This window comes from Quercus robur, chromosome 5, assembly GCF_932294415.1.
Source record: "Quercus robur chromosome 5, dhQueRobu3.1, whole genome shotgun sequence".
NCBI lineage: Eukaryota > Viridiplantae > Streptophyta > Magnoliopsida > Fagales > Fagaceae > Quercus > Quercus robur.
In genome coordinates, this window is record NC_065538.1 from 83598297 (window position 1) to 83612025 (window position 13729).

Sequence of the window (13729 nt, forward strand, 5' to 3'; positions counted from 1 at the left end):
GTAGATAAGCTTTGGCTTTGCAGAAAAATTTTTCAACTAATAAAATGGTCCAACCTGATATGATCTTTTGTACTAATTTCTTAAACAAGTGATTGTGTCTAATGTTTCACCAAATTATTTGACCCATGGAAGACTAGGCCTATATCAGATCTTTATGTTGGTGTTTCAACTCTGCACGAAGCTGCAAGCAAGTTCATTTTATAGATATCATATCATATGCCAAGGCTTTGCATTTTCAAGGGATTTTTTTTCCTGTTGGATCTAAATGCAAAAAATGTATTATTGCATAGTTATATTTCTTTTCCACTTGATGTAGTGTGCATATATTGCACATTTTTATTTGAAATTGTTGCTGCATTCTAGGCAAAGATTTTGTATGGTTTTGATTCAAGAAGTGGTACAAATTGAAAATATTGTTATCTTCTTTTAGCAGTTTGCGTATAGCTATATTTTTACTTAATTTTATTCATTTTCAAATAAAATAATTATATTTAATTTTTATTTGGTAATCCTATGCATAACACGGGTTAATGACTAGTTAATATATAAGCATAAGCCGTAACACAACCTTAACCTTAATTAATCACCATCTCTAATATTTTCAGACGCAGAGAAACAAAGAAAAAACATGTCAGACTATTTGCCCCCAGAGGTGATTGGAGAAATTCTTCTAGGACTATCGGCAAAGTCAGTGCTAAGGTTTAGGTCAGTTTGCAAGACATGGTACTCTCATCTCTAACTCTCGCTTTGCCAACGCTTACCTCGCTCGCAGCAATCAACACTACAACAAATTTGACTTTTTTCAAGGGTCAAAACCCTTTTAAAAAGTATTAAAAACCGTTGAAAAAAATTATTTTAAGAGTCCAATTGACCCTTGAGAACCTTCAAAATATATACCGTCGAAAAAGAAATTTTAACGGCCTTCATGACCCTTAAAATAAGTGCTCTAATCTTATTTTGAGGGTCAAGAGACCCTTAAATAACCTTTTACCAAGGTTTAAAAAAATTATATCTACAACCCTTGATAAATAAGGTTATTTAAGGGGTCTCTTGACCCTCAAAACAAGATTTTATTTTATTTAATTAAAAAAAAAAAAAAAAAAACCACAATCATGCACAAACATATATATATATACATACACATACACAAAAATTCATAATTGTATGAATTTATATGATACCAAAAGTCAAATTAACCCGATCAATATTTATATGATCTAATTCAATAGTCAACAGGGGCAAGAGTTTTAAATTGTAAAAACAAGGTTCTTTGCACAATCTATCATGGTAGTAGGTGAACAGAACAAATCCTAATACATCTTATATAAGGCCAAAGTTGATGAAAGGAAATAAAAATCGGTTACATGCACAGCTTTATATACATGTCCCTTCCCAAATTCTAAATTCTTCACATGTTTCCTTATATCAGCAACCCAAATTAACAGTAAAGCCACCTGAAAAAAAACAAAAATGAAAATTTCACAATTAGACTAAAGGAACAGAATATCACATAGCAAACTAGTACCAATAGCTCAACAAGTCATTCCAAATTTATCCAATAGTACTAAAACAATGACTAGCTTGAGATGATCTTCATACCTTAGTGATCACTACTAGATTGGGCTGATTGTGAGGTGATACAACTCAACAGAGCAACTAAAATTTGTAATGATAAAAGCAATAATGAACTGATCCATAGTAGCTTTTAGACTAACCCATTAACTATATTCTCACACTACCAAGAAAATTATTATAGATCAAGTGCATAAAATTTGAAAAGTGGAGACGAAAGCTATATTCTTTCAAATAGCAAGAGCTCAAAGTTTTCCTTGAGTTATTTCTATAAATCAAAAATCTGTAAAATGCAAGTTTAGGTTATGAAATTTAATCATTGTCTATTAGGTGACAACATATTGGTTCCACTTTCTTATTAATATCACTTAGTACAATGAGGAAACAAATTCAGTTGGAACAATATTTCACGGAAGCTTTCAAAAGGGAGAACAACATGTAGCATGTGCAGGTATTTTTGTATGAAACACACTAATAAAGAAGTTCGGGAAAAAACACATTAAGAGAGAAATTGGAATACAACCTTTGCAGCTGAAACACAAGTAAACTCAGGAATGGAGCATGTCACGTTGCTCATTAGCTTGTAAGTTGCTGCCCAAACAGATAGAGCTTAGAGAATATTCACAAAATATTGAATTATAAGATAAAATACCATTGTAGTAACATGGAGAAAGAAGAAAATGTTTAATTTACAGTGAAAATTGACTTGTGTTTAAGTACAAAAAGAGCAGGAAACTTTCAGGTTCACAACCCCACACAAAGGTTATCACAGGTTAGTCATTCCTCTTTCTGTCACACTTTTCATTTTGAATTTCTGGTAGTTGCCTATTATCTGTTAGGGGGAATAAAGCCATAGCAAATCCGACCAATAGCAAGCTAAATCATGGAAATGTGCCAACCAAAGCATGCATATAAATCAAATTAAGTCATGCATATTATTATTTGACTTGCTGTTAACAATAGCAATCCAGTACACATTTTTGTTCCAGCAATCAGTTAGATGTTATATAAATCAGATATAAATCAGATAAGGATTGCAAAAGCAAACTAAAACAGTGACAAAGTGCTATTGCAATTTGAGATTCCATTTTCTCCAAGTCATCCACACTTAGCACCTTTGAGCACAGTGCTTTAAAGAAATTACTCAGCACAATTAGTGGTTTAGACACCTCTTCTGGCAGCAATCCATCTATTGCTAAAGGAAGTAAGGTCTCTAATAAGATATGGCAATCATGGCTCTTAAGTCCAGATATCTTCCTATCTTTTAGATTCACACATCTAGCAATGTTTGAGGAATAACCATCAGGAAACTTTACCTCCTTTAAGAATCCACAAAAATCTCTTTGCTCGTCGACAGATAAAGTATAACATGCAGATGGCAGCTTTAAATATTCCCCACATGGTATTGGATGGAGTTCCTCCCTAATGCCCATGGCTTTTAGATCAAGACGAGAATTCAAGTTATCTTTTGTTTTTTTTTTAGTATTCATCAATGTCCCGATTATACTATCACACACATTCTTCTCAATGTGCATAACATCTAAATTATTTCTCAATAATAAGGTTCTCCAATATGGTAATTTGAAAAATATACTCTTCTTCGACCAATTATCTTTTTCATTTAACTCATCATGTTTTCTCTTCTTTGCACTGTTCCTAAATATCAAGAATTCAAGATCACATAATTGACTAAGCACATCATCTCCAGATAGTTGTTTAGGGGATAAACCAATCTCTTTCTTACCATCAAATTTCTTAGATTCCAATCTCCATCTATGCTTGATTGGCAAGAAGCGTCGATGCCCCATGAAACAAAACTTTCTTCCATTTTGCAAATAAGAAGAACTTGTTTCATTATGACAAGAAGGACATACCAAAGCACCCATTGTATTCCAACCAGAAAGATTCCTATATGCTGGGAAGTCATTAATTGTCCATAAAACTGCTGCATGCATATTGAAATTTTGATTTCTAGAGGAGTCAAAAGTAGTAACACCAACTTCCCATAATTTGTTCAGCTCATCAATTAATGGTTGCAAATAAATATCAATTTTAATTCCCGGACCTTTCGGTCCTGGAATGAGCAATGCTAGCATAAAATAAGATTGCTTCATACACATCCATGGTGGTAAATTATACGGAACAAGGACAACAGGCCATGTGCTATGACTGGTGCTCATGTTTCCATATGGATTAAACCCATCACTTGCTAAACCCAACCTAACATTGCGCTTCTCAGAAGAAAATGACTCATGTATCTCATCAAAATTTTTCCATGCCTTAGAGTCAGCTGGATGTCATAATAGACCATCATCAACACGCTTATCATGATGCCAAGTCATGTAGGAAGCTGTCTTTTTTGACAAGAAAAACCTCTTGAGCCTTGGTGTTATTGGGAAATAACGCAATACCTTGTGAGGGACTTTTTTACCCCTTACTCTCTCTTCACTTGATTTCCATCTTGAGAGGCCACAAACTTGACACTCACTTTTGTTGGAATTTTCCTTCCAATACAACATACAATTATTTCTACAAGCATCTATCTTCACATAATCAAGACCCAAATCCCGAATCATCTTCTTTGCCTCATATAATGAATCTAGCAACTCTACAATAACTTTAGAAAGTGCATCATTCAACAATTGAAGCAACAGAGTAAACGATTTGTTTGTCCAACCACTAAGGCATTTAATATGAAGTAACTTCACAATGAAAGACAGAGGAAAATCGGAAAGACCTGAAATCCAGACCCCAAAAATTAAAGGAGATCTGTTCTGTGTGTAGTCTTAATAATAATTTTGAGGAGAAGAGAAGGCCTAATAATAATAATAATAATAATAATTGATCAAAGGGGGTTGGTTTTCGCTTTTCGGAATTGAGTTTGGGAGTTAAGAGTGTTGACAATCAGAAAATGGCTTAATAAGTAATAGACACTGACAGACAGCCAGGCATAAAAAAGAAAGAGACTTCCTGTTCCCCCCCAATTTGCCCGCCTTTTCTCCCAAAACCCCAGAAAGAGGCTTAATTACAGCACTAAGCTAGCTGAAAACATTTTTGAAAACTCGTTGAATTAGAACCTATGAATCCAGGGAATTATGTTTTGCTATCTAACATCTATGCTGCGGCAGGACATTGGTTGGAAGTTAGACAAATAAGAACATGGCTCAAAGAGAAGGGTTTAAATAAGCCTCCAGGAATTAGTTGGATTGTTGTTAGCAGTCAGGTCCACTATTTTACTGCTGGAGACATGTCACACCTTCAATCAGACAAAATTTATGCAAATTTAAATTCTTTGTTGTCCACAATCAAAGAAAATGGATATGTTCCTGATCTTTGTTGGATTTCACATGATGAAGGTGAATATGGTTGAAAGCTGGAGGCAGTTCAGCCATAGTGAGAAGCTTTGTTTTGCATTTGTACTAATCAGTTTGAGGGTTCTGCTCCATATTATGATTACTACGAACTCAAGGCTTTTTGTTGATTACCACAAATTGAGTGAATGTGGAGTTTGATACTGTTGGGAACTTAGAACATAGAAGACTTTCATTTGTTAAGGGTCCAACATTAAAAATCCTGACATATCATCTTCATCCTCAATAAATCTTGAATTTCCAGCCAAGAAGATCCGACCAACCCACACAATGTTCACATTGAACATGAAATTTACAAAGAATACTTCCTAGAAATATAAATCTTGTTGAAAGTTCTTGAATTACTCCTTGGATGTCTACCAAGTATTTTCATATACACCACTGGCTAATAGACTAACATGCTAGAGAAATCTGATCCAAGACATATAGAAAACCAGCACCCACAAGGCTATCTCTAAGGCTATCTCTAAAGCAAGCATCCTCTGTTTCTCTGTTTGGTAAAGCAATTAAGACTAAGTAACCCTTCTTTGAAAATATATTTGTATTGCTTGAACTCTGATTTACAAGAATAATCACACTGCACTATTACATATTCCAAAATTTAAAGCTTAACAATTTCATTCTTGATCACCATTTTTGTGATAATAGTGTTTATTCAATGGTCCTGTGGAAGAAAACTTTGAAGGTTAAATTTATGAACAAAACAAAAATGTGCTCAAACATTTCAATATGAAAATGTTCATTGCCAAATTCTCTATCCTAGGCCGAAGCCCTATTGTAGTTTCTCTATATTCACTCATTATAACCTCAAAATGCACAGTAAGAGCAATTAGTTGAGGTAATAGCTTAGAATGGGGTTTAGGAGAATATGAGGCCGTATAAAATAATCAAAGAAGTAAAAGCAGTGGAATCCCAAAACGTTGAGATCCTAATCAAAGAAGTAATTACAGTATGCACCATACTAAGTAATGAAGCCAGCCTTATCCTAACTGTCCGGCATCAGACAAAGATTTGAAATACTGTACACCATAAGCCTCATTTTATACTACATCATAAGCCAGCACATCCTTCTTATTTATCTCATTCATTGTCCTAGCATCCGCTAATATGTTTTCACTCCCTACCTTGATAAAGGAAATCTGATATCTACTGTTGCTAAGCAGTGGGCTGCACCATTTGCTTCTCTTAAAACCCGTCAAACACCATGCTAAATTGTTAACACATAATTCATCAAACAAAAATTCTATATATAACAAAACTACACAACAATAATTTCATTATTCCTCTCTTGTGTGTGCATGATTGTTTCTTAAAAAGAAAAAAAAACTAGTGACAGTAACAACACAAATTCAAACACCATGCTAAATTGTTAAATTCAAACACCATGATTCAGAAACAGGGCCTAAATTCTAAGAAATTTGAAAACTAGACAAAAACAAGATGGTTAATATAAATAAAATTGATAAAAAGGCATGCTATTTATATAGCTTTGCTGTTGCACATTTTACTTAACCCAAAATAAATAAATAAATAAAGAAGAATTGTTACCTTTTTACTATATTTAAAATCACGTTTGGGAAGAAAATGCAGAGGCAGGTTGAAAGAACAAGATTGGAACCAAATCTAGCACCCTTTGAGATCAGCGTCCGAATAGCCTATCAAACAAATATATTTATAATTCTATTGGAGCCCATCCTTTTCAACCATAAAATATGAACCAAAGCACTGGAAAAAAAAAATAAACAAGAAATAAAACTAAATTTGCCTCAACCATTCTGTTATCTAAACAAAAACCTGTGTCCATTCCAAATTACCATAAAAAATAAAACTGATAGCATTCCAATAAACCCATCATCCCAAACACAATGTTTAAAATAGTAAATTACAAATTAAGGTTCTCTGAGTCTCCAAAGTTTTAGGGTAACTCCACTCTGGAATTGTTAAAATACTACTATTTCACTATAAACACAAGTAAGCTTTAAGCACTACTAATTTTCCTCTACTACTAAACACAAATTCCCAATAGCTAACAATGACACCCAGTAGATCCATACAGTTCAAAGTCAACACTCACCACCAAAGCCAACAAGTTGGGCGATGCAGATTGAAATAAACACACACACACGGAGAGAAAGAAAACTAAATTTGAATACACAAACATAATAAATCAAGTCTTAGAGAGTGTCTAAAAAAACTCAATCAATATTTGTATGAAAACTGTAAAGGAAACAGAGATTATGATTTGAAATCGAATAATGAAATTGCAAAGGTCGAACAATTAGAAATCGAAATAGGGAAATCGATGATGAGCTCAGTTTTCTGAGAAATGTGAAACGAAAATCATGGGGAAATCAATGAAAAAGTGTGGGTAAACCAAAAAAACAAAAAAAATCAAGACGAAATTAGGGTTTGTGATTCGTACCTAACCGGAGCTGAGAAACACAACGCCAAGAGAGAGGAAGAGTCACAAAACCGAGATCGTACCTAATTGGAGCTGTGCGATCGTACCTAACCGATGATCGTCGAGCTCGATGAGATCTCCATGATCGTCGAGATATATGAGATCTCCACACGCTCTGTGAGATCTCCGCATTTGTATTTGTAGGTTGTATCCACAAATTTTAGTAAACCCTCGATAAAAGAGGGTTGAAATAACTAAAGTTTGTTGTAGTGCAACGCCCATCACCCTATTTTCTATTTGGACGTCGTGAACACGAAAAGGTATGTTTCAGTTTGCATAGCAATCCAGCCATAGACTCATCAGATTTCATTGAGTTCCACCCTCCTTATGAGAAGACTTATCTCTATGCGCATATTTATGACTGGAGTTGGAACGAAGTCTTCCAAATAGTCGGTTCAGTCAATGGACTAATTTGTCTAGTTGATAGTCATGGTGAACTTCATGAAAAATATTATCTTTGGAACCCTTCTATTAATAGAACCGTGCGACTTCCATTTGTTAGAAATCTCTTATCTGCAAAAGGTAATTATCGCCATGGCTTTGGATATCACACCCCAACTAATGAGTACAAAGTGGCGAGAATTATGCATTTTGATAACACTATTGCTATGGTTGAGATTTGTGCTCTTAACGGTTGTAGGGAATGGCATTCTTTCGAATTAAGTGCTGACTTTTATCTTCAAGGAAAGGCCTCGGTTTTTATGAATGGGAGATTGCACTGGCTTGCTCAGCACTACCACGAGCGGGAGGACTACCACGAGCGGGAGGATGATACCTGGCACAATTTTATTCTTTCTTTTGATTTGGGTTATGAGATTGGTGATGAGAATATTGTTTATCACGAAGTGCCTGTTCCTAAGGTTTTAGAAATAGGGGATCATTATTCATTAAATTGGGCACAGATTGCAATGCTTAATGGATTACTTGCTCTACACGGATTTGAAGGCTCAGATAGAAAGCATGATGTGTGGGTGATGAAAGAGTATGGAGTTGTGGAATCATGGACTAAGTAAGTTATACTCTATTGATTTCGGTGTAAGATTGGGAAGGGTGATAGGTTTTAAAAAAAATGGTGAAGTTCTAATAATAACTTGGAATGATAAAGGCTTGCTTTTGTATGAACCAAATAGCCAAAGTATTATATGGGATCTTCAAAAAAATTACGAATTAAGCTGTTTCTATTTAGATAATTATGTGGAAAGTCTAGTTCTATTTGATACAGATGGAGTTTAAGAACAAGAAGAATATGAAGTAAAGTTATTTTAAATTTAGGATGAAATGTATACACTTCTTTTGGGATGTAAAGAACGAATTTATAGATGGATGTTATATTGTTGTTGAACTATATATGTTATTTTGATTTGGGTTGAAGTGTATGCACTTTTTTTAAGATGTAAAGAACTTATTTCTAGATAGATGGTACTACATTATAAACTTAATACTATTTATTAGATATTTTGATGTTATTTAAACTTTTGGACAATATGTTTTTAAGTAATATTTGATGTTATTATTAATTTTCAAATCATATGCTTAATAGGTATTTTGATCTTATAAGTTTATATTAAATTTTTTGTTTATTAAATTTATAATAATATTAATCAAGAGCTTTTTTTAAACGGGTTAAATTGGCTGAATTTATGACAACCTAGCACGTTTAATATTAGACGGGTTGAAATGGGTCGTGTCACATTCTTGTCAACCAAAAACTACCCATTAATTAAGCATGTCAAATGTGTCGTGCTGTGTCAATCCGTTTTATTAGCAAGTTGTGTTAGGATTGAAAGTTCATGACATAATTATTAAATGGATTAGGTTCAAGTCGAGCCATTTAACCAAATACCCCTACCTCAACATGACACGAACACGACACAATAACCCAAATTGATACCCCTATTCCAATTAATTTAATTGTTAAAAATCTTTTCCTATAAAGTAAAAATCAATTGGTATCTCAGTGAGATGATAAATCACAATCATTATAAAGTGAATGTCATAAATTAAAATTTTATTGTATCTATTTTTTTTTAAATCTCTTTTAAGGCAACTGCTGGTGAATATGATTTTCTCCTAAATAATTCATATTTTTAGGTAGATTTTTTTTTTTTTTTTTGGTCTTTTTCCTTTTTCAATCATCTAAAAAGAAAGGATGAATTATATATAAAATTAAAAAATAAAATTAAAAATTGAGCCACCGTTGCCAACGGGATAAATGGATGAATGAAAGTATGAACCCACCAATATATGTTTCGGTCTGGTTCAGATAGAATAAAAGGGCTGAGCCCAAATCACACTTCTGGCTGATCTGCTTGTAGTTTTCTACAATCTACACGTATCTACTTCAACTCCGAGTAGGACTAGGACTCATACTCTCATAGCGTCATAGTAGTATAAACCGTAACACAACCAACCCCAATCCGCACCATCTCTCATATTTTTCAGACGCAGAGAAACAAAGGAAAAAACATGTCAGACTATTTGCCCGCAGAGGTGATTGAAGAAATTCTTCTAGGACTACCGGCAAAGTCAGTGCTGAGGTTTAGGTCAGTTTGCAAGACATGGTACTCTCTCATCTCTAACTCTCGCTTTGCCAAAGCTTACCTCGCTCGCAGCAACCAACGCTCTTCACCCTATTTTCTATTTGGACGTTTTGAGTACGAAAAAGAAATTTTTAGTTTGCATAGCAATCCAGCCATAGATGACTCATCAGATTTCATTGAGTTCGACCCTCCCTATGACACTGGGGATATCTGGAGCTCGACCAGCGTCTACAAAATAGTCGGTTCAGTCAATGGGCTAATTTGTCTAGTTGATAGTCATCATAATGCTTATGAAAAATATTTTCTTTGGAACCCTTCTGTTAATAGATCCGTGAGACTTCCATTGGTTACAAATCTCGATCAATCACCATATGTGTATTGTCTTGGCTTTGGATATCACGCCCCAACTAATGAGTACAAAGTGGTGAGAATTATGTATTTGGATGATGATACTCCTTTGGCTGTGATTTATGCTCTTAACACTAGGAAATGGCACCGTTTTACTTTCCCACCAAGTGCTAGCTTTATTGTTCAACAAGCGAGTGTCTCGGTTTCTATGAATGGGGCATTGCACTGGCTTGCTCAGAACTTCATGCAGTATACTTATCACAATTTTATTCTTTCTTTCGATTTGGGTGATGAGATTATTTATCATGAAGTGCCTGTTCCTAAGGATTTAGAAATAGAAGGGGGTCAATATTCATTAGAGGGGGGACAGATTGCAATGCTTAATGGATTACTTGCTCTACATGGAGGGTTTAATAACTACTATGAGTGTCATGCGAAAAAGCATGATGTGTGGGTGATGAAAGAATATGGAGTTGTGGAATCTTGGACTAAGTTATACTCTATTGATTTCGGTGTAAGATTGGGAAGGGTGATAGGTTTTAAGAAAAATGGTGAAGTTCTAATAATAACTTCGAATGATGAAGACTTGCTTTTGTATGAACCAAATAGCCAAAGTATTATATGGGATCTTCAGAAAAATGACATATCAAGCTGTTACCATTTAGATAATTACGTAGAAAGTCTAGTTCTATTTGATGATGGAGTTTACAAACAAGAAGAATATGATGTAAAGGTAGAACGTGCCTTGAAAATCCGTAAAATGCATAATTCATAAGAGTTTTTTTTTTTTTTTTTTTTTTTTTTCTTTTTGTGTCATGATTTTTAGAGTTACAACTATATAGGTCAGTCATACAACTATGAATTTTTGGTCACGGTTGTCACCATTGTACCCACAAATGTAAGATATACTTCATAGATTTTGTTTATATTTTTATAGTTACCTATTTTATGTAGTTGAAGGATTCTCTAAACAATCAAAATCACTATATGTCAATTTTCCTTGTGGCCATCCATTCAAACTAGGCCTATTCCACAGGCATATTTTTTTTTTTCATCTATTCAAACTTTCGGTACGCCCGTAAGTTAAATTAAACGACAGCTAGAGAAAAAATGCACAACTTTTGAAGGCTATCACTGGCTGTTGCGTCATGTGCGGTTTTACTTTGAAGGCTTTGTGGTTAATACTTTTTTTTTTTTTTATGGGATTGCGGTTAATACTTAATGAGCTAGTTCAGGTTTTTTCGGTGGATTTGGTTCTGGTGAATTTGGTCCAGACTAAATAATTAAATGGGTTTTGTATATGCTGTAGAAACTAAGACTTTGTGATGCTAAGCACCACTAAAACTAGCCCAATATTAATGATCGAGTTTGAAGTGGGTTTACTTTGTAGACCCATATCTAAATCTTGACAACCTATTCAAAATGTATCATCTCCCCTTATCCTGTCCTAGGGTAGACTAGCTAGGAATTTTTAGTTGGGGGTTTATATGTTTTTTTTTTAAACGGAACAATAGTAGATCTTATTTATTGAATATCATGTTGTACAATTGAAAAGAGAAAAAAGAGGCATTCTTCTAACCAAACAATGACCTTCTCATTTTCTTTTGTAACATTAGCAAGAGCTAAGGTAACACGATTACATTTCATAGGAACATACAAAGTATATGCTAACAAATTGATCACAAATAAGCTTAATATCCTCCAAATCCAAGCCATTTCTAAAGAACAAACTCTAAATTGTGTCATCAATAAATTGTTTAAATTGCAAATTTTTGTAATTTAAAATTATGCATAAAATATAATAAAATTAACAGCTAATAATTGTATGAATTAAATAAGAAAATAAAATTAAAACCAAACCCACCATCAAAATTATAAATGAAATATTTGAAATTACTATATATTCAAAATTATACCACCTTCCCTTATCCTGTAGGGAAAAAGTAATAAATTTAGTTGGGGGCCGAGCTCTTGAATTAATACACTAATATATACATTAGTACACAAATATGGCAGGTGTGTGTAGTGATACAAAATTATTACAAATATCAATTTTGTAATACTAATTACTAAATTAAGTATGTCAAATTCCATGAATCCATGTATACAAAATTATTGAATTTTAGATACAAAATTAGTAATTGTAAGAGAAATTTATAATATTATCTTCCTAGATTTTTGTGAGCATAAAAAATAAACACTATCCCGATTGCAATGATTAAGTAGCTAACTTGCACAATTTATTTATAAGAAATATAAGGTAGAACTTCCATAATGGGAAATCTAAACAATTGATCAAAGGGATGGAGGGATGATAAGATTATCTATTGATATATAAACCAGTTTCACAAGGTACAAAGAGTTGAACAAAAAACTAAAAACTCTTATCTCTTTTCAACTATTACAATTCTCTCTCTCTCACTCTCTTCCTTCAGTTTTTCTCCCAATCTTTCTGAACCTCCTTTCACACTGCATCTCCCCCCCCCCCCTTTTATAGGCATCTTCCCCTCCTTTATCCCCAGCTGGCCTACTTCCAGCTAGTTCTAAGAGATACTTGTCACATCACCTTTATGTTTTACCACCCTTTTATTAGGGGAAAAAAAAAGGACTTTTGGGAGTGTCTGCATTGTTCAAGCCAGTCTATCAGCATTTAATGTAAAAGAAATTAGGTAGAGAGCATCTCATTAATGCGGAGGTGACTGTCTCTATAATCCTTATCTCTTTGTGACATTTACCGAGGTGATCTTGATGACGGTGGCATCTAGGATCAAGCAAGGAATTGGCTACTTGTGGACCTTTACGTGTCTATTGTAGGAAAAGCTTTGCTTACCACCTCAGATAGCTAGGGGCCTCGATGGTGGTGGTTAGATTGGATCTCCATGGGATCTCTTTCGGAGAGCTGCTCTTTACATCACAGGACTCTTCACTCCCACCCTCACCTTTGGACCAAGCCCATCTTCTAAGGCTTGATCTGCTGGGCTTTTGGCTTTTGCCCTTTGGCCCGGGTGTAAGTTCACCCCCCAACCCCTCCCAACAATTTTAATAAGCATACTAAAGTTGTGCAGTTTTATAAACAATATAATACAATAAACTTAAAGTAGGTTTTTTTATGCCTTAAAAAAAAGTAGTTTTTTTTTAGATACATAATGTTATTTATAAGATAACTTATAATATTATCTTCCTAGATTTTAATGAGCATACTAAAGTTGGGTAGTTTTATAAACAATATAGTACAATAAACTTAAAGTAGGTTTTTTTTTTTTTTTTTATGCCTTAAAAAAGTAGTTTTTTTTGGGGGGGGGGGGGGGAGCTTTTTTTTTTTCCTCCTCTATGTTTGGGGTAGTTCATAATTTCCCTCCTTATCTTTGAGACCAATCAATTTCCCCCTTTATTTTTTGGAAAATGAACAAATACCTCCCATCCGTTACCTTTTTAGT

General features: G+C 33.9%; 1 protein-coding gene and 1 long non-coding RNA gene across 2 annotated transcripts; one reads left to right on the forward strand and one right to left on the reverse strand.

Annotated features, from left to right (window-relative positions):
• Positions 1–1153: 1153 nt before the first annotated feature.
• LOC126727434 (uncharacterized) lies at positions 1154–8184 on the reverse strand. The gene is made up of 4 exons (XR_007656246.1): positions 7366–8184; positions 6492–6598; positions 2096–2163; positions 1154–1454 (listed from the first exon to the last, which is right to left on the reverse strand). It is a non-coding gene; the product is annotated as an uncharacterized LOC126727434 (long non-coding RNA).
• Positions 8185–9870: 1686 nt separating this feature from the next.
• Positions 9871–11067, forward strand: LOC126728850 (F-box/kelch-repeat protein At3g23880-like). Its single transcript, XM_050434611.1, has one exon. It carries the CDS (start codon positions 9871–9873, stop codon positions 11065–11067), a length of 1197 nt encoding a protein of 398 aa, XP_050290568.1.
• The last annotated feature ends 2662 nt before the right edge of the window (positions 11068–13729 follow it).

What these genes read in the sequence shown, in the direction of transcription:
- LOC126728850 (XM_050434611.1), top strand. Translation starts at nt 9,871, where the DNA reads ATGTCAGACTATTTGCCCGCAGAGGTGATTGAAGAAATTCTTCTAGGA.